This window comes from Pterocles gutturalis, unplaced genomic scaffold, assembly GCF_000699245.1.
Source record: "Pterocles gutturalis isolate BGI_N339 unplaced genomic scaffold, ASM69924v1 scaffold17697, whole genome shotgun sequence".
NCBI lineage: Eukaryota > Metazoa > Chordata > Aves > Pterocliformes > Pteroclidae > Pterocles > Pterocles gutturalis.
The window spans coordinates 2,519-23,289 of record NW_010110612.1 but is presented as its reverse complement, the minus strand read 5'-3'; the positions used below and the strand labels follow the sequence as shown (position 1 = coordinate 23,289).

General features: G+C 38.7%; 1 protein-coding gene across 1 annotated transcript in view; it reads right to left on the bottom strand.

Annotated features, from left to right (window-relative positions):
- LOC104461766 (FYVE, RhoGEF and PH domain-containing protein 4-like) overlaps nucleotides 1-20,563 on the bottom strand; it is a gene marked incomplete at its 3' end in the record, with an annotated part of 22,368 nt that extends 1,805 nt beyond the window's left edge. Inside the window, exons 1-6 of the mRNA XM_010073463.1 lie at nucleotides 20,391-20,563; nucleotides 15,696-16,182; nucleotides 8,674-8,763; nucleotides 6,428-6,573; nucleotides 1,704-1,860; nucleotides 427-565 (exon numbers count right to left, since the gene is read on the bottom strand). Coding sequence (XP_010071765.1) covers nucleotides 427-565; nucleotides 1,704-1,860; nucleotides 6,428-6,573; nucleotides 8,674-8,763; nucleotides 15,696-16,182; nucleotides 20,391-20,515 — 1,144 coding nt within the window. The remainder of the gene's footprint in view (nucleotides 1-426; nucleotides 566-1,703; nucleotides 1,861-6,427; nucleotides 6,574-8,673; nucleotides 8,764-15,695; nucleotides 16,183-20,390) is intronic.
- Between the last annotated feature and the right edge of the window lie 208 nt (nucleotides 20,564-20,771).

The following is a 20,771-nucleotide window of genomic DNA, read 5'->3' as shown; positions in this document are numbered from 1 at the left end:
AAAATACAATAATGAGGCTAACTCCACTTTTTTACAAATAAAAGACATACATTCCAAGTGTGCATAAAGCAAACCAACATGCTGACAAAAACACAGAAAAAAAAAAAAGCCCCAAAGAAAAACCACTGCAACCCCTGATCATCCGCAAAGTAAACAGAACAAAACCTGTGCGCTGCTCTAAAACTATAGCAAAACTTACGTGCTCCAGGAAGAGAATACTAAAGGCTTTACAATTTTTATATTAACTTCATCCACTACTCAAAAAGATTTTTTCAAATTATCTCACAACTCCACTGAAGAAATACTACCATTCTTTTCAGAGGAACTTTGCTTCTTCACTTTATTTTTCCTGAAAATATATTTAATTTACAGTATCCTCTTACTAATATCTTATTACAGCTCTTTCAATGGCTAGAAGATATTTACTTTCAGCATCTTTCCAGTCTAGAGAATCCTGAGGCAATTTCCTTAGGTAGTCCTTTAGAAGCATCTCGTAGCGTGGAATGCGTTGGACTGGTTCTAGCATGTGATGTTGCAATGTCAAATTTCCACACACTTTTTCCTTCTAAAAAATTGTAAACATATTTCAATGTAGTAAGCAAAAATGTTATTAGGATACACTAAAATAAAAGTGATGATTGATAAAACATAAATAATGTATTTTGAAACATGCATGATAGACCTTCTGAAAGAAAATAGAGCTGCATTTCTAGACCAAATAATTAAAAATTTTTTCCTAAAACTAATTGTAAAAAGAATTTTCCAAGTACCCAGTAGAATTCACAAATAAAAATCCTACCAAAAAAACCTCCCAAACTGCAGTGTATTTTAACTTAGTTTTGTAATAACTCAGAATCAAGAATTACAAAGAATTAATAAGAACAGTTCATGACCATGTATCAGAAAACAATTCTTAAAATATACCTTTCTAGTCCATTTAGCTGTCTGAGAAGGGAATGCTTTCTTTGGGTTTCATTCCCCCTCAGAAGTATTTTAAGATGCGTATTCTTTTCCATAATCTTAGATGCAATTAAAACACTACAATAAAATACACATACTTATCTTCCCTGGCTTAGAATCCCAAGACCCTGTAGAGCAGTAAAATTTAAGCAGAAATACCTTATCCTATTTCTAGCTGCTCAGTCTGCAGCAGGAAGACGCATACCTGCCAATTCACAGAGAAACCCACAGGGAGCACTAGAGGGTATAAAACGCACCTTCAGAAAGAACGGTTGTACAGCTTAACTGTCAAGCTTGCTTTAGCTTTTGTGTCTCAGCATTTAGGATTATATACTTACTTCCAAAGCATAGCGCTCTGCATAACAGCACTGGTGTGAGCCAATAGAGTACTTAGGGATTGAGTACAAGGATCTACAGCTGCACTGATATGTCACTCTGGCCTACAACAGTATTTACTTTTGGTATCTAAGCCAAAACGTAGCACTTTTTTAGTCTTCTCGTGTTTCAACCTTTCTACTTTGGTTTCTATGTTGCATTGGAAAGGCTGGATTTGTGTGGGTATTTGTGCACGTGTGAAGGGAGGAGAAGACACAGAATGCCATGTGAAGCCTACAAAACCAACAACCCTTAATTCTAAGGGATTTGGTATTCAATTTTTTCTTTAATACTTTTTTTCACCCACAGACCTTTATACGTTTTATATGCTTGCATTACTTGGAGATCTACATTGTTCTCCCCATTACCTGAATGTCTTGAATAATGAATTTGAATTGAGGTGACCGTTCGGTCCATGTTTTCACCAATTCCATTGCGTTATCAAAATTTTTCACATACTCTCCATACATCTTGAGGAAAGGAGCTAACTTTTGCAGAATGTCTCCAATTCTGGGGGTGGTGGTCCTGCAAAGTAAGAGGGCAGAATCTCAGAGCAAACAGGAAAGAAAAAAAGTCACACACAGTGATAAAACAGTTTCAAGCGTTTAACAGAGAATCCTTCTGTTTGGGATAGCCTCATACAGAGTTCCAACATAACCATTAAAACTGACCTGAGTTAACATAGAAAGATTGTTCATATCCTCTTTGTTCATGTACAAGCATGACAGGTCGCATAGAGCACTAAAGAAAAAAAAGCCAACTATAATGTAAAACTTGAAAGGCTTTGTTTACAAAACATGACCCAATTTATTTTATTTGCAGTTCTTAAAACTACATTATCTTCTTTTGAGCACACTTTACCCTCTAAATATCTAGCCTATGGCTTTGTCTGAGGCCTAAATCCATACTGCACAACTTCCCTTCCATGCCTTATATAAATACATGCATTTACAACTTTTAAAAATCATTATTTATCTAAGAAGACCTATGAAGTAGAGACAATCCCTTGGACTCCAGTCTTTTTCAAGAACTTTCCCACATCTTCCCAATTACTGACAACATCTTCCAATAAAACATAATAGTAAAGAAACTGATGGAGAGGCAGAGAGAAGCTGCACTCTCGATGCACACAAAGAAAGCAGAACAGCACATATGCATCTCCAAGAAATACAATAGCAAATACATTTCACATTTAATTTTCAAGGACAGATTCAGAAACTCAGTACCGCTGGACTTCTGAAAGTCTGAAACCAATGTTGTGGTGGTGATCTAAAGCAAAGCAATCTACTGCAGCTACTTCAGCAGTCTACTCCCACATATCACTTCTCCAAGAGAAAAGCTGTGCAGAAGGGAAAAGCTATTTGAATAGTGAATATTGCCAGAAGTGGCAAAGGCTGGTCCAGCTCCAGCTGCTTCTAGGGGGGCAGAAGGTCCCTATGTATGACCTGGCAGAGGTCTGTGCTACTGCTGGGCCTGGTAACTAGAGAAGGGGACAAGATGGAGTGGGAAGTTGGTCTCTGAAATCACTGAGGCTTTCCACCCTTAATTAGCTTCATGTGTTTGTTCAACCACTCTACACACAAGCAGACACATATGCTTTCAAAGGCAAGCTAGCAATTTAAAACAAAAACCCCGCTCCTTTGATTCACTGAATGTTACTTCCCTGGGTTGTCATTTTATTGCAATGAAAATAAAACACAAATCATGCCAATTCCAACAGAACTGAAGAAAATTTGAATACATTTTTAAAGGTCACCAGAAAAAAAAAACCAAAAAAAACACACAACAACCCACAGACATTAACGTTTTCTCATAAATTTAACACATAAGTAATTATAAAATTTTGCAATTAAAAAAAAAACCTTAAAGCTGAAAAGACTGTAGCAATCCATTGCATCTACAGAAACTGGCATAAAAAAAAGAATACTTCTGCTTAACTTTCATAGCTATTACTAGACAGACATTAAAAGAAAATGTTACAACTTTCATAAACCAAGAAGTAGGAACACTTTGCTATGCCTGCTCCTTGGATACCAATGGCTGCTTATTTACACAGAGCACTGCAATTTCACTGTCTGAAGATTCAAAAATTTCACAACAACTTTTTATGCAAAGGCCTTATATGTTCAAAGACTGAGGCTATAAAAACACAAATTCATCATCATCTCAGGTAAGAAAGACAAGGTCCAGGTCACACAAAGAGCCCTGAAAGAACAGGAAGGACAGGGGAAGTCACAGAAAGCAGAACCTTCTGAGAGCAGCACCACCCCTTCATGGACTTACAAGTACAGACAACTACTTCATCTCATATTTGAACACTCCACACCATGAGCCAAAATATGAAGTTCTGCTAAATGCCATCAGATGCAAGACAGTTCCTTTTCTCTTCGATAGAGATATCACAAAAAGAACCATTACCACGGGCCCAAAAGAGCACTGCACTATTAACAGAAAACAAAGAGGCATCATTATATGGGTCAAGAAACAGGACTTCACATTGTAACGCAGGTACAGAAACACTTCGTATTTCTGTGTTATCAGACCACGATGTTATTCACATTTCCATTCTAAAAACTCAAACATGAAACGGCTGACTTACTAACCATGATTTGTAACATCTCATTTAAAACTGTCGTGGCTGCAAGAAAACTAAGCAGAGATCTGTAAAATCACAGTGCAGCAAAGGTGACTGCAGAACAACTGCTTCCTCTTCCAATATACAAGCTAACAGGCATCCAACAAAACTGAAAGTTGCAGTTTCAAAGCATATCAAATCATATGAGTAGGTCAGCTCTGCAATTGCCACAGATTCCAAAACTTTGTGTTGAAAGAGCAACGTAATGTCTCCACCACCATCACCCTCCGCCTCCCCGCAGGCTATCGCAGTGTTCTTATATTCTTCCCCAGTGATCTGCTATCATCCTCATGTACAAAAGACCGAGTTAGATGAGTATCTATTTGATGTGGGATCACTGTTATGCTCTGTTATGCTCTTTTCATGGGAAATATATTGCAACAAGGCTGTTTCCAGTGTTTTCAAGCCATATGTTTTAACAGAGATATTCAGCTCCAGCTGTTACTCAGCTCATTCAAAATGCAACTACCAGACAATTTCATTTCCACTCAATAAGCTAAGATTTACACTGCTTTTTCTTCTAAGAAACAAGAATCTGTTTTCTACCTTTAAAAACTACATAATTTAAAAACTAAGTTTTCAAAACAAACTACAACTCAGGGAAAGTGACAGAAATTTTTATCCAGATATTTTTACTGGAAGCTAAAGAACAACAGAAGTGGTGCATAAACTTACCAAGAGAACATACTTAAATATTTTCTATGTCCAGTTAAGGGAACTGCTGAGGAAAATTAACTCTCTATCTAGCAGAAGCTGTTGTTTCAGAGACTGGTGATGGGGAGAGATTGTTCTTTCAGCAGTGATCACAAATTGTTATCTTCAGCTCTACCCTTTTTTTTCTGACTCCTCCCAAAAGCATAATGCTTTAGGGACACTTGAACAGGCTGTCTCAGTTACAGCACAGAGGTTGTTTCCAAGCAATGTGGGAAAGATAATAACCTTACGGTGCAATTTACTAGTTTTGCACTAACACTCAAAGCTCATCTGCAAAAGCACTTTTCAGCCTTTTAAGCTATTATATACATTATTAGTGTGCAGTTTAGCACTTTGCAAATACATATGGTAGTGCAACCCATCTTCTGTGTCCTGTAAAGTATCTAGAGCAAAATTTTAAGAGTGCCTCACAAATTTAATTTCAAATGTATACAGCACCGATGTAGGGTAAGCTGCTTTTTAAACATCATTGGACTAACTTAAACTCCACTTCTCATGAATATGCACTCTATTGTAATCCAGGCATTCGTATTTCCTATCGGATTTTTTCAATTGATCAGAATAAAAGGGTGGATTTACCTTACAGGGTCATTTTGCAAGTAACGTAAGTTAAGGTGTAAACTTTGCTACATTCCATGATGCTTAGGTTTTACTTACTTTCTTGCATTATAGATTATAGAGGGCTAACGTGTTTGGGCATGGTTAACTATTCTATTTTAAAGAATCATCATTTTAAAGGGGAATCATCTCTTTGCGTCAGGAGATATATAGCTTGTTATCTAAAGCACCACTGCGTGGTTTGAGATTTTTTCATATACATCAGAAAAATACTTTCTTATTTTTTAGTGTGATTTTTTGACAATTAAGGTGTTATATGCAAGTGTAACTGGAAATTCTATCTGGACAAACACTAGAAGTCCTCACAATAAACCCTAGATAACATGCAATACAGCAACCAAAGAGGTGCTGAGGTGAAACAACTGGATAAAACAATATTCATAAATTTTTATTGGGTGCTTTTTTCTTTTTTAATGATGCGTCCCCTTCTCCCAGATAAGTTAGGGAAACAGCAAGGGTCTGAGACCTGGGTTGTTTTTTTTTTTTTCTCCCCACAATTACATAAAAGACCAAAAATGCATGGCTATATTTTAATAGCTCCAGAACAGTATACACCAAGTCAGGAGAAAGATACTACAATAGTACATGATCATTACAGAGTATATTTACACCTCAGCTGTCCTTCTGGCTTGCTCCAAATAGAGGTCTTACCAAGAAAAGATGAGGAAAAAACGTCCTCAAAACATTCCTGACCTGGATGTGGATTTCAAGCAGAAAACCAAAAACATATCCCACCTTATTACAGAAAGCAATAATGCCAAAGGTTACTGTGATACAAGGGTAGCACAAAACACATACATGTTATTTATCTCAGTTTTGTATTCTGTGCAATAAATTCATCAGGTCGCACAATTTCAGTCTGAACCTCCAATTCAGCAAGACATTTAATCATGAGTAATCTCACTGGCTTCAGCAAGATACATGTCCTTTATTTTGAGCAAATGACGCGAGTGCTCTACTGAGTCAGATCCTGATGAAGAGTGGAAGAGCAGATGTTCTCCTACCCACGGTACTTGCTGAGCCTGGAGCATCTAATTATGAAGGTACCTTCCCTACCTCAACCTTGTGACAAAGTTCCTACAGACACAGTTTTAGTAATATATCAACCAGTGAATCGCCTCTTACCATTCTTGCATTCTTTTCTCAAGTTCTGGGAGTAAGAATTTACTGTGGAAGGCATTTATCGATGAAATATTAGAAAAGATTTTGTTAATCACTTCAGCTGGAAAGGAACCTCTGTTGGCTTCCTCAAGGAGTCTAGAGTAGAATACCTGCAACACAGAAAAAGAGCCCCAAACCTATCAGCCTATTATCTTTAATCAAAGGAAAACCACCTATCCACCCTTCCTACTCCAACTGAGGCAAGATTAATATTTCAATAATATAGACAGGTAATGACAAACTCATTTATCGTCTTTTCCTCACCAGACATTAAAAGCTTCTCCTCCCCTTACACTCCCCTTTTTGTTTTGTGAGCCAGGAAAACACTGCAGGCAGAGCAGACATAAGGAAAGCCAAACTGAAGTAGTGCCATTTTGGATCGTCTCCAGGCATCCTGTCTGTTTTAACAGCTAGATCATCTCAGCTTTCTCAGTCTTCCAGTCGTATTTTTCCATGCTTGCTTTCTTTTCAATTAGCATGATGTCTGATCACCATTAGCCCAACCACTCTCCTTGTATGCTGTATCCTCTTATCCTTTTGAAATCAAAGTAGTTGGCAGACTACAAGTGGTCTCCACATACTATTTAAAGCACAAAAAGGGCCCATTTCTGACTGGACTCTACAATAGTGTCTTTAAAAAATATATTCTTTCCCCATCAGTGCACTCTACCTGAGGAGATGCAGCTACAAAATGTCTAGAGACGTGCAGCTGTTAATGTGCACATCACCTAAAACAGTGCTTATGGGGAGCTATGGCCCCTCTGTCTCCCTCTCCCACGCTTGAACAGGCTGCTTCTCCCTAGAAAGGGCTTCAGAAGTTTGGGAAACAAGAAAAGAGTCTGAAGACAGGGCCTGTGATAATCTCAACTGAGACAGCACAAATGTCTTAAAAGGAAAAAGCCAGACACTTCCACATATACTTTGAAACACTCTCACTTTGCTGCATCCCTGAGAGGACAGTTAGTTAATTTTGACAAGTTACTTTGAAGGCTATTAAAGGTTACATAATTTTTTAACCAAGTTGGGAAACGTAACAGTCCCTTCCCAGTCTCCTGCCTTTTTCTCATTAGCAGTTGAGCAGCTGTGCTTGAAACTCGTTTTTCAGAACTCTGTCCAGTTAATATTTGGAAAACATGCATAGTAGTAATACACTTACGATCAAATCAAGGAAAATAATTCTACATTACCCATCAGAAAAAACTATGAATGAAGTAAACATTTTCCATATTTTTTAAACTTCTCTAAATCAAAGGGGTTTGGTTTTTTTGGTTTTGTTTTCTCCCCAAATACTTTGTCTTTTAAAACACATGATATATCCATCCCAGTGTGGGTCTGCTAGCTAAACCCACTTCTGTGAAGACAATTAATTAGATCCCCAATCAGTCTGAACAATTATTGTATCAGTTGAGGCTTTTTACTTTTTCCTCAACTCTGTGTGTAAGACTTATGCATTAGACCCAAGAAATTTAAACAGTGATGTCTGAGGAAAATACCACAGAGTAAGGCCACGCATAACTACAGGTATCCAGGTAAAACAGATGTAGGTGTTACATGAGAAAGTAAACAAGGCTCATAAAGGAAAATGCTCAAGAGCTACAGTCTTTCACATTTAAGAAATATCAATTTAAGTCTACAGCGCACAAGAATTCAAACCTTTCCTTACATAAGGGTAATTTCTGTTCACTTCAATAGGATTTAGTCTAAACATATAGTGGGAAAAATAGGGCATATACAGTTTCGAATGGGCATCTTCCTGGGTTTGTTTTCACTAAAGAAAAATTCTGTTTAGGTGGCTCAAATTTGAAAGATTTAGTAATTTTCCAGTGGGCAGGTGATTTCAGTATTATAAAATGATACCCTCCTTGTCCACGTCACCAGAAGCCAAGAAACGAGTAAGTGTTAACATTATCCGTCTCCTTTGTTAGAAGGGCTACTAGCATGAGGTTTGCGCTGCTACTGCTTATGGTAACATTTGCACACACAGAACCTATTGCATTAATATCCACAAAAGTCTGATCCTTTTAAAAATCTAGTGTTCTTAAAATAGAAACATACACAAAGTTACGTGGCAACTGCGAATGCCTGACTGAAAAAGTCTGCAAAATGTGAAAAGCATACCACCTTTTAATGTAATTTAGATACACACTTATGCATAGCTATTCCAGTGAATTCAAGGCAAGAAAATAAAAGTAAATGCAAGAAAAATGTACCCCATCTAGGAGGTCGAGTCGGCTAACATAGGCTTTTTCTGTTTGTAGAAGTTCACTGGCAATTTTGTGCCGTTTCTGTTCATCTGTCTCCTGGAGAAAAACAAGAACAACTTTCATGATACTGGAGAAAGCATAATTTAATATATATAAAAAAAGAAGAAAATAACAAAGATGAAGAAACATACAATTACCTTACAGTACAAAATGCAACTGGAATCCAAGTTTCACATTTAGTAATAGTCACCCCATTTTGGAAAACGCAAGCTTTCCAGTGGTTTAATCAACAAATACAAAAGTCAGAGGAGGATAAAAATCAAACTGCTAAGTAAAACTCAAAGGCTAAAACATTTTGCATTTCTCAGTTTGTACTGGGCTCTTTGCCAAAGCACCAACTCCCTACTTAACAGATCAGCTCACATCCTGGTAGTCGAGTACCGCTGACCTTTCAGAGCTGGAACAACTGATTTACAGAGTAAGAGGGAACAGATGGGATTACTCGGGTGCTTGCCCCCACCCCCATTTCGAAAGTTATTTGAACCGCATGTTCTTTGTAGGATAATATTATTGAAAAAAACGTACAAAATGTTTTATGTTCATCAATAAAGTCATTGCTGATTAATTGCTGACTACAATGAGAGGGCTCCTTTGCTAGATCTTTATGGAAGTAATATTTGCATCTGAAGGGAAGTTTTCCCTTTAAAGTCTTTCATTCCACAAAATATATTTTTGATTCTTCTGCTGAAGGGAAACTTAGAATGTCCATTCAAGTTTCAATATTTAACTAAATACATTAGAATACAAAATTATGAGCTGCTATGAGAAGTTACTTCAAAACAAACAATGAAAGCACAGCCTTCTAAAACTATCAAATCCTTAGGGAAATGCCTCATGCTCACAAGTGTCAGATTCAACAAAATGACACTTTCATTACAAGATTTTTCTTCCAAATTTAATGCTAGCACTGAAAACTTTTCACATCTAACAACATCTGAGTCTTTCCTAAGTAAATCGCAGTCTTATCACAGCACTTATGGGAAAGGGGTAATTTTCTAGACAAACCGTAGAAAGTCTTCATAAAAGAAATACAGAGGAGAGCTTGAAAAAGTTATTTCTGATTTCAAACTGCACACTGCTTTCCACAAGAGTACGATAAACATTTGCAAGTACATTTATAAAGATGGTTTGCAGAATACTGAATAAGTACAGTCTTTTCATTTAAAGGACTTCAGTGGTTTTTTTTCCCCTCTTTTCACTATTCAATAAGTATTCCAAATTTGAACACATTTCAATTCTAATTTGCAGTGTTAACAGCCACACTGCTACACGGCAAGCCTCCTCCCTAAATACAGGCTTTCGATAGTGACTTTAAAGCTGTTCATTAAATCTGTTTAAATCAGCATAGCAACCACAGTAACCTACAGAACAGCATTTTAAGTGCTGTCAAGAGACATTGCAGGGAGCTGAAGGATTAGCTATTACAGCTACAGCATGCCATTTAGTGCAGCCATTTACAAGGGATCTCACATGTGGACTTGAGGCACAGAACCATCAATGCTACCAGTTCCTCAGTAATTTTATTTCATTTTCTTTCTCTCCCCAAAACCCCACTTTCTCCCTGAAGCGCTACTACAAAACCAATCTGAAATTTCAGAAGATTAAATGAACTAACGAAGAGATGGAAAATCACACATCGCAGACTCAAAAATATCACGCAAAATGAGCAATTCAGAAAAAGCATTTAATCTTCACTCCTAAATCAGGGCACATACCTCTTACTCTCCCACTATTCTCTGATCACAGCTTTCCCACCCTCTCAGTATCAACCTTACACATCATCTTAATTCTTGAATCTCAGTCTTTACAACAATCACACTACAACTCATGAATCTTGTACATGAGAAAAAAATAGACACCACAGATGAGGTATCTTTTAATCACAGTGGCATGTTCTTATTCCAGCATAAGAACCCCCGCCTACAGGGTCAGATCAGTGCAAGAGTAACAGAAAACTGTATTGCTACTTTTCTTTTAGGGAAGTCCTCACTTTCCCACCTCGCCATCTCAATGTTTGCCCACATGTTACATGAACTCCCAGGTATGTTTTCTACTACTAGCTCCATCCTCCTCCCTATTCATTCACCCACTTCAATGTCTTATCTAGTATCCTATCTAAAAAAAAGCACCTGATTTCCATGAGGTCACTCCAGCCTCCTTCCTGTTGGGAACAACAGGTCCCACACTCATTTGCTAGCACTGACATCCATGTCCCATGGAGCTTTTCTTGATGGAAGTGGCAGCCACTTGTCCCGAGCACATGGAGCGAACAGGGACATGGGTGGACACACGGGTCCTGGCAGTGCCATGCTACACAGCAAGGCACCTGTAGTGGAAAGACTCACCATTGCATGAAGCCAGTGCTGAAGCTGGAGTAAACTAAAGTTCCTTCTTTCAGGGAACTCACAGCCATCCCAGCTCTGTCGTGGCACACACCGTGCTGCACTGCACATCTGTGCTCCGCTGCCCACCAACCCTATCTTTGGATCAGGCATGAATGCGTGATGGGCCCAGGGCAGAGTGACCCCAAGAAGGGGTTCAGGTTCCGCAGACCCTAATTTGTCTATTCCAAGTTGCAGGATGCAACTCTTGCAACATAATTTGGAAATAGATCCTGAATGATGTTTGTGACAATAAGAATGACACAGAGCCATTTGTTGTTAGACCTGTTCAACAAAACAGCCTTGAAAAACCTTGTAGGGATACAGGAGGAAAATTCTTAAAAGAAAAAAACCTTAAAAAACACAGAAAACATGAAGTTAGTATTCAACTTCTGGGAACTTCAATGCTTCCCTAAAGAACGACTGAATCAAATCTGTAAAGAACTACTGTATCAAATCTAATCATGAACAGTAAAAGAGAATTTTAATTTTCTTTTAAGTTACAAGTTAAGCTTTATTTTCATGGGATATAACCATAAATGCATACATCTCTTTTCACAAGTAAGATAATAAGATAAAAGAAATAAAAGGTACAGACACATTTGTTTCTGGAGAATTTTTCTATCTCACTCCTATGATTTCTTTATGCTTTTGGAACATCAGTATTTATACTGGGTTCCTCATCGTTAACAAAAAATACTGAGACAAAAATTTACAACAAGGTATAACTGGACACATACTCTACTGTTTCAAGCACAACTTCTTAATGATTTCAGGTAACATTTCAAACTTCTGTGACAGTCCGTTACACATGGCAACTCAATGTATAAAACCGAACAGAAACGGCTAGTGTGATATAGAACATTCACATGAGAGGTACACGATTTCAGCTGCTGATCAAAATATCCAAAGTGTGAGACAGCAGCAGGTGAATCAGGCAGGACTGCAATCTTGTATCTCTACATGGATGCTTACAGTAAGTATTTCACCTGGGCCTAGTTATATATTCTTTAACACAGTGTTGCACATCCTTGGAATAATCACATTACTATAGATGCTTAAGAAATTAAACCAAGTCATTTTTACCTAAATTGTTACTGAACTCTCAAATTAAGAAAAGGTATGAAAAATGCCCCTGAGAGTATGAACTTTTTGCATCTGTGTTCATATTTTCTAACATTGTTTTTCCATTGTCCTTGCAAAAATCATGGTAATTTAAAGCAGCCTTTACTTAAACCTAAATTCCAATATAGCCATAACTTATTATCCAGAACAAACAGGACCTAACTCCTATCAAGAAAAATATACCTACCAACATGATAGTGATGCTGTATTTTATTTACTCCTATGTAGGTGTAGCCCTTGCCCCAAGGGCTTTGCAGTAATATATTAAGCAACACAGACAAGGTGGGAGATGTAGAGTATGAACAAATGCCATTCGATCTATGTTGTGTTTGTTTGTAATGACGAGTTTCGTATAAAGTAACAGAGTGGGTTTTTCTTTTCTAAAACCATTCACGTCATAGCTGCCTCATAATCCAAAGCTTTCTTCCCTAAGTACTCGGAATATAAATGTAAATTTCCAGAAGAATTTAAGATTTCCTTTAATCTCAAGTTCTCAGTTTCTGAAATCAAGGAAAGCACTAAATTTTGCAAGACCTACAATGAATTAACTCTATAAAGTCCACTGCAGAACTGATGGGCGAGTTTCTTGTGCAGCAACCAAGGAAAGCAGTAAAGATCCTGGTTTCCCTAAAGAGGGGACTCTTCTCAAAGAGCACTTATACATTTATATTAGGTGCTGAAGATTGACAGTTTTGTTAACTTAACTTAGCCACAAAGTTTCACCCTATTTAAATCAAAACTTCACTTTAAAAAAATCTACAATCTCCCACCAAGTTTTGCTTCTGAAACACCAGGGCCCCCAACATCTCCATTAGAAGGAGACATCAAGTAAGGACATTATTAAAGATGTGCAATGGATTCTTCTCCATCTGTGGAATGCATGCTGTCTATCTCCCTATTTCCTACCAGTCTCACAACAAATACCAAAGCATTTGTCTTCTTGTCTTCAGCTAGCTCTAGCAGCAGATTTCTCACAAGATGTTATTCAGGAAGTTAATTGATTGGGATGTTCCTGTGCTACTCAGCCTCTGCGTTTTAGGCAAACTAAATTTTACAACAGAAGGTGTTTCTGCTGCAAGGCAGGAAGCTTTTCACTTTAAATTGTCTTTTTTGCTTGTGATATTTGTTGTTTGCGACTTTCAAACTAATTCAGTAAATAAGAAAAATGAAGTATACTGTGGTCATTTGGGGAAAATGCTTCAGAACACTGTCAAATTTATTAAGTTTTGTCTCAGCTCTTCCAGAACCTGCAATAATCTAACTTTAGTCAGATCTACAGTGATAAAGGGGAAAAAAAATAACAGTAAGAGCAACAATATTCCAAAATAAGCTTTCTTTTCCAAGTCTAAAAAGAAATTTCCACTCTGGTTTTGCACCATTTCCCAACTTAATTCACCCCTTCCAGCAGACAATTTAGTTTACTTCTGCTGTACATGAATGCATTTACAAAGAGATAGCACCACTTTTTTTCTCTTCCCTGAGTTAGGAAGTACAGCATGCAAGCGACAAAGATGATACTCTGCATCAGTATCAAAATACACATACATAAGATGCATAATTTAAAGTTTGTCCGTGACTCATGTGCATCTGCTCCTATTGCTTTTACTCAATTGTACCTACACTTGCTTAATTTAAAAGGGCAGAAGAAGGCTGTTTGTGCAGCACAACTTCAACTGGACCGCATCCCAGTTTTAAGATTCTTTGCTGACTATGTGGGTGCTCTAGCAAAATCACTGACTGTCTAAACACTTTTAGTTCTTCCCAATGCCCGCTTGGATGCCGAAACAGCTTGAAGCTCTACCAGACCTCTCCTGTTCCTCATCACCCTCCCCCTATTCCAGACAGCATGGCAGCACCTTCTTAGACCTCCACAGGGCTGACTGCCATCTATAGGTTGCATCAATCCAAATTAAATTAGTGTTTCATTTTGTAAAGCATGGCCCTTAGATCAGCCTGTGGTAGACATGCTTCTTAATCTCAATAAACTAAAGGGGATGTCCTTCTATCATAAGCAAGCTGGTATCTCAGGAGATGCTGCTGTGACCAAGTTCAGTTTTACAGATTCAGTTCTCTACCGATGCTGACTTAAGAGTTATCCTGCACGGGTTTGTTTGGCTTTGTTTTCAAGCACCAGCAAACAACCCATCTAGTAGCAGTCACTCAACAATTTAACTCTTGGTCAAAGTAGGACAGATCACATGTGTTGGTCCCAGCAGCTCAAAGACAGGTTTTGATGAGATTGCTGCCATTAGCATTTGCCCAGTTCCTTCCTGGACTTTACAACAGGACTGCCTCCTACTTCTTTTTCCTGAAAACGCTGCCAGCACCTTACTGCATGACTTGGATTCAAGCTTAACACTGTTGCCCATGGAGCATTCAGCACTTTATTGGCACAGAGAGGGGAAACAGGCATTACCAAACAGGAGACAGAAACAAAATGAGAGATGTGGCAGGTTAAAGGTGCCTTGAACTGTGACCAGGCTTATGTTTAGATGGGAATCATAATGTTCATTCATTACTGGGAAAAACGGCTCCTAAAACAAACAAGAAAACCCACACAACTCAGCACCTTCTTGTGATTATGCAGGATATTTTATCCTATAATACATGAGAATTTGAGACCCACCTTTCCCCACACACAGAACTTACCCTCTCCAGAATTGGAGAGGTCTGTAGTTAACTGATGCAGGTGTACTCCTGATTGTCAGTGATGAGCTTCATCAGCACTCGGCTTTTTGGCTCTGGGGTGAAGAGGAAGGCTGAGAGGTTCCAGCCCAGCCCCTTCTGCCACAGCTCACACATGGCACAGCTGGACCAGAACTGTTAATGATGTTCACTGCCCACCAGTGCTTCAGTACAAAAAGGCAAACTACACAATCAAACTTTTTAAAGTGGTAATATGCACAATTTTTCAGCAATTAATTTCCCAAGACAGATTTTCTTCCACCCACTTATTTCCCTTAATTATTAAAAACTTTTCTTACGAGGAAGCTCAAATTCATCATGATATAAGTTCTCCTTGCTAGCAAGGCATCTATTTATGAACCTTGCATCTGATAGCTCGCAGACTGCAACTGCCATTCCAGCTTTGACTTGACAACTACAGCCAAATTAAGGATTCACATAACAGTTCTGCCTGAAGCCCTGTTGCTGCAGTTTACTACATGTGGAATTTTATTTTATATACACCACTAATATGTGTCCCTTGCAGTCCAGCACAGCTGAAGCATAGTGCTAAACACGTACATGAATTTCAGTTTCACTTTTTTTTAAACATCAGGTAGCTAGTGGGAAAGGGGGAAAGGCAAGCAAAACTTTTTATCCTGTCTTATTTCCAGAGGGAAAATAACCAAAAGTTTCAACTTTCTGACCTGCTCTTGAAAGCTTATTTTTGTAAATAAAAACCTAGAGAAAACACACAAAGTAGCAATATAGCAAGAAGAAAACAATTTCTCCTTTTACCTTTGTTTCTACAGGTTGATCTTGCTTACTGGTTTCCTCAGCTGGTTCTTCCTTCACATTAGTATTAGTTTCTAGAGTTTCATTTTCAGATGGGAGCAGTGTATCACTGCTTGGAGTCCTGTAGCAGCTGTTAAGCATCTGTCCTTCACAGGCAGTCATACTTTGCAATGACTCTCTGGAAGCACTTTCTCTTTCCCCATTTATCAAGCTGCTGTTGATGGCTTTATCTGGAACCGAGGTGGACATAGCAGAGCCACGATCTGGTAATCTCCTGTCCTCATCCTCCGTCTGGTCTTGTGCTACTACTCCATTGGCTGTGTGTAGCTGTGCAACCTGAGTTTTGTCGGTATTACTGTTTCCCTGTTTTTGTAGTGGGTGCTGGGAGGGAAGTTTTGGCTGAGGTGATGGTGTTGACCCATATCTTCCTTGAGATTTAGGAATGTGGAGAACAGAGGAATCTTTCTTCAAATCACTAGGATTTAACGAGCTAAAACCACCACAAAAATAGATGAGAGAGAAGTTAATCATGGCATTAAAGAAAATCCCTGGTATGGGGAGTAGAACAGTTGCACCATATAACCAATTCCCGCCAAACTATTTTTTCCTGTGTTAATATTAGGAAGTTCAGGCCATCAAGACTTGAGCTTCACCATTCCATTAAAACACAAACATGCATCTCTTTACTGGAAACCCAGAGTGCCGTCCATATTGATTCATTACATCCTCACGTGCCTTAAATCTAATTTGTAAAATGCAAGGCAGTATGATCAGCCCCATGTAACAGATAAGGGAACTGAGGCACTGATTACAGGAAGGAACTTGCCCAAAGTGTCCCAGAAGATTATTGACAGAAACAGAGAAAGACTCAGGGTCTCCCAAGTCCCAGTCCAATGCTCAAACTAACAAGCAGCCTGTTCTTTAATTGCTCTTCAATTACACAAAATGCATGAAAAACATCCAAGAACATTTAACATCCCTTTCCTTATTTCAGCATACTGCAGGAGGAGCTTTAAATTCTTATCCCATTTCTTCCACCAGTTTCCCTATTTATCAGTGTCCTTTAATCATGCTGAATCTTTTCTGAAGGTTTTTTTCCCCCTCCATATTTTATCTCCGCTTAAAACATACGTTATCCTTTGTTTATACCTATCACTATCTTTTTCTCTGTTTTATTTTTGAGATTTTGAGTTTTAGACCAATATAAATGTTAGCCTACTCTGTAAGTGTACTTGGCTTGATTACAGTTTAAAAAAAAAAAAAAAGGAACTAAAATAAAGCCTATATATCTTTGTCTGAAGTACATTTAACAAGCCATATTCAACAAGCCATATTCAACCTGCAAAATGATACCATGACTGTCCTCTAGGATATTGTTCTTAGTATGGATCATTAATCTTCTGGAGAAATTAAGACTGCTTATGAACTGTATGTTTACTCCTTATTTATAGGGCAGTTTACAAGCATATTGTAAACTTACTCTGTACTTTCATACACAGAGCTCAAAAGATATCTTACACTAGCTTCATCTTCTTCCATCACATAATAAAAAAATTTAAATCAGTTTTCCTTTAGTTGTGTAAAGACTGTTTTTAAAAATAAGCTTAACTCCAAGATAAAATTAATTTACATTTTTCAATTGCATGCACGCAGAAAATAGGTTTAATTAACTTTATGACATGCCTACACATTTGTGGGCTGTACAGACTAATGAAAATGTGTTATCATAATTGACAATCACAGTTTTCAGTTCATGAACATGCTACCTAGCCATTTGAAGACCAATAATTAGAAGTGAAGTTCACCTTCACAGAAGACACTTTTTTTGAGCTGAGCTCATTTAAAAAACAGGAATCGCTTCCATGGCCACAGCAGGATATTCCAGAACTCAGCATGCTCATTATGGAAGTTTCTCTTAAGTGAGGATCATAGAATTGAGGAGAATTTAATCACTGGACAGATATCATTGGGTGTACTTAATGAATGATGTTGGCCAAAAAGCAACTCAGCTAGTCCCCAAAACAAAACGTCTCTATTTTTAAAAGTCTACAAATAAGAAAGCTTTCCTTGCTTTCTTTATAGCTTCCTTTAATTGCATAATACTGAAAAAGTTCCTGTACAATGCAGCAGGTATGTCTATCAGGAAGAAATGCAGGGCTCATTGGTGTAGGGCACAATGAATCTGAGGAGTTTCCTTTCAGAAAGGATAAAATTGTTTTTCTAAGGATACTACACTGCTAAAAAGACTTAGATTATGCTTTGGAGGAAAACTGGGAAACAAAGTGATAAGAGGGCTGGAGACCTGTGCTAGAAGAATTCACAGGACCTCCCGTGCTGCAGTAATTTATTTTTCCTATCTTTGAGCAGCTGGCATGACAGAAGTGCAATTAAGTCTCTGCCTAATGACAGAAATTGCTTGCAGATGAAGCTCTGAAATTATTTCTATTCCACTAGACAAGCGCACTTTTGCAATGCTCAGCTGCTTCTGTATAAAGGACAGAATTTCCCCCATCTTGAGGGGAAATTCTTTCAATAAAAGTCTTAATACTCTGGCTCCTCAGAAGGACATGCTCTGTTGTACATCATGCATTCATTCCCACAGGGGGCATCCCATCAGAACATCAGTATCCCAGGGAAAGACAAGAAAGCTATGTCCAAAATTTCCAGTGCTTAACTGTCACGGGACTGTTTCTTGAGCTGTTCCTTTGTCATGGGCTTTCTGGAAGGCCGCTCTCTTTACACAGAGCACATGTATTCTGCTTTACTAAGGGAAAATTGTGCCTGACAAATTTGGTGGCCTTCTACGACAAGGTTGCAGCATTGGTGGATAAGGGAAGAGCATCTGACATCACCTACCCGCACTTGTTGAAAGCATTTGACACTGTCCCACATGACATCCTTGTCTCTAAATTGTAGAGACCTGGATTTGACAGAAGGACCACTCACTGGACAAGGAACTGACTGGATGGTTGCACTCAAAAGAGTTGTGGTCAATGGCTCAATGTTCAAGTGGAGACCAGTGATGAGTGGCGTTCTGCAGGGGTCAGTACTGGGACTGCTGTTGTTTAATATCTCTGTGGGAGACATGGACACTAGGATCGAGTGCACCCTCAGCAAGTTTGCTGATGACACCAAGCTGAGTGGTGTAGTCAACATACTGGAGGGAAGGGATGCCATCCAGAAGGACCTTGACAGGCTTGAGAGGTGGGCCCATGCGAACCTCATGAAGTTCAACAAGGCCACGTACAAGATCCTGCACCTGGGTTGGGGCAACCCCAAGCACAAATACAGGCTGGAAGAATGGATTGAGAGCAACCCTGAAAAGAAGGACTTGGGGGTGTTGGCTGATGAGAAGCTGAACATGACAAAGCAATGTGTGCTTGCAGCCCGGAAGGCCAACTGTGTCCTGGGCTGCATCAAAAGAAGCATGACCAGCAGGTCGAGGGAGGTGATTCTCCCCCTCTACTCCACTCTCGTGGAACCCCACCTGGAGTACTGCATCTGGCTCTGGAGTCCTCAACACAGGAAGGACATGGACCTGTTAGAGTAAGTCCAGAGGAGGGCCATGAAGATGGTCAGAGGCCTGGAGCACCTCCTGTATGAGGACAGACTGGGAGGTTGTTCAGCCTGGAGAAGAGAAGGCGCCAGAGAGACCTTACAGCAGCCTTCCAGTACTTAAAGGGGGCTACAGGAGAGATGGGGAGGCACTCTTTATCAGGGAGTGCAGTGATAGGATGAGGGACAATGGTTTTAAGCTGAAAGAGGGGAGATTTGGAGTAGACATTAGGAAGAAATTTTTCCCTGTGAGGGTGGTGAGGCACTGGAACAGGTTGCCCAGGGAAGTTGTGGATGCCCCATCCCAGGAGGTGTTCAAGGCCAGGCTGGATGAGGCTTTGAGCAACCTGGTTTAGTGGAGGGTGTCCGGGCCCATGGCAGGGGGGTTGGAACTAGATAATCTTTAAGGTCCCTTACAACCCAAACCATTCTATGATTCTATTAGTAACTTATGTTTCAGAGCTTATAATGCTTGTCATGTACATGTAATTGAAGACACACAAGTAACACTATTTTGTGAAAGCAAAGTTCACTATGGCTTGTGTTTCTCAAGGTTCCAAATGTTTCCTGTAAAAGGCAGTATCAAAACTCAAAAACATCAAGCTCTTCCACCAAAATCACTAAGTATTAGAAAGCAAATAGTTTAGTGAATGTATGCCATATTGATACAAATAACTTGTACAGTTCCCCTCTTCATGTGAATGATCTGAAGAGGTTAAATCAGTATAAAAGGAAAAATAGGACTTCAGGTATTTCTATTTGCTTCTATAAGTAAATGTGTGTTGTTTTGTTTTCCTGCAGGAACAAAAGAATTGAAGATTAGCTCCAAGGTTTCATTGTAAAATCAGCACTTAATTCAAATTGTTGACATTTTTCAGGATGTTTTAAAAATACTACAAGTTTGTTTACTTCTGGTTTTTAGAAGAAAAATTAAGACTATCACCTTATGAAAAAGCACACCTTCTACAGGCCAAATACACAATTGGCTTGCACCATTTCAAAACATATGCAGTTTTTCCACCAACTCCTCTGGCAAAGATCTGTTTGAGCACTACCTCAGTATCAATTTTCTTCCTCCCAGGCTCAAGTTCCAATAATTCACATGCAACAGAGTTACAAACCGATTCAAATTCTATTACATACCTGCCTCCCTCAAAACGATTGATGAGATCTGACACTTTACTGGACTTTTCCTTTGTGACACTAGAAACAGGGGTGGATGTCTCTTCCTCCATTCTTGGTTTTTGATTTGATAAAGCTTTATGCATACGGGTTTGGTATGTAACAGGTGACACCTTCTGCAGATGAACTGGCTTTGGAGGCACTGCAAACAAGAACAACAATCATACAGGTTTTTTTTATGCATTGTCTGGTATTAGGCATCTTGTATTTCTTAGATAGCAGCTGAAGCACATGCTACTTCCAACAAGCTAGAAAACTGGGGGGGTTTCTTGTTTGTTTCTTTTTTACAGTGTACTGTAGTAAATACCTATATGGCCTTCATAAATGTAGTTTTTATAATTA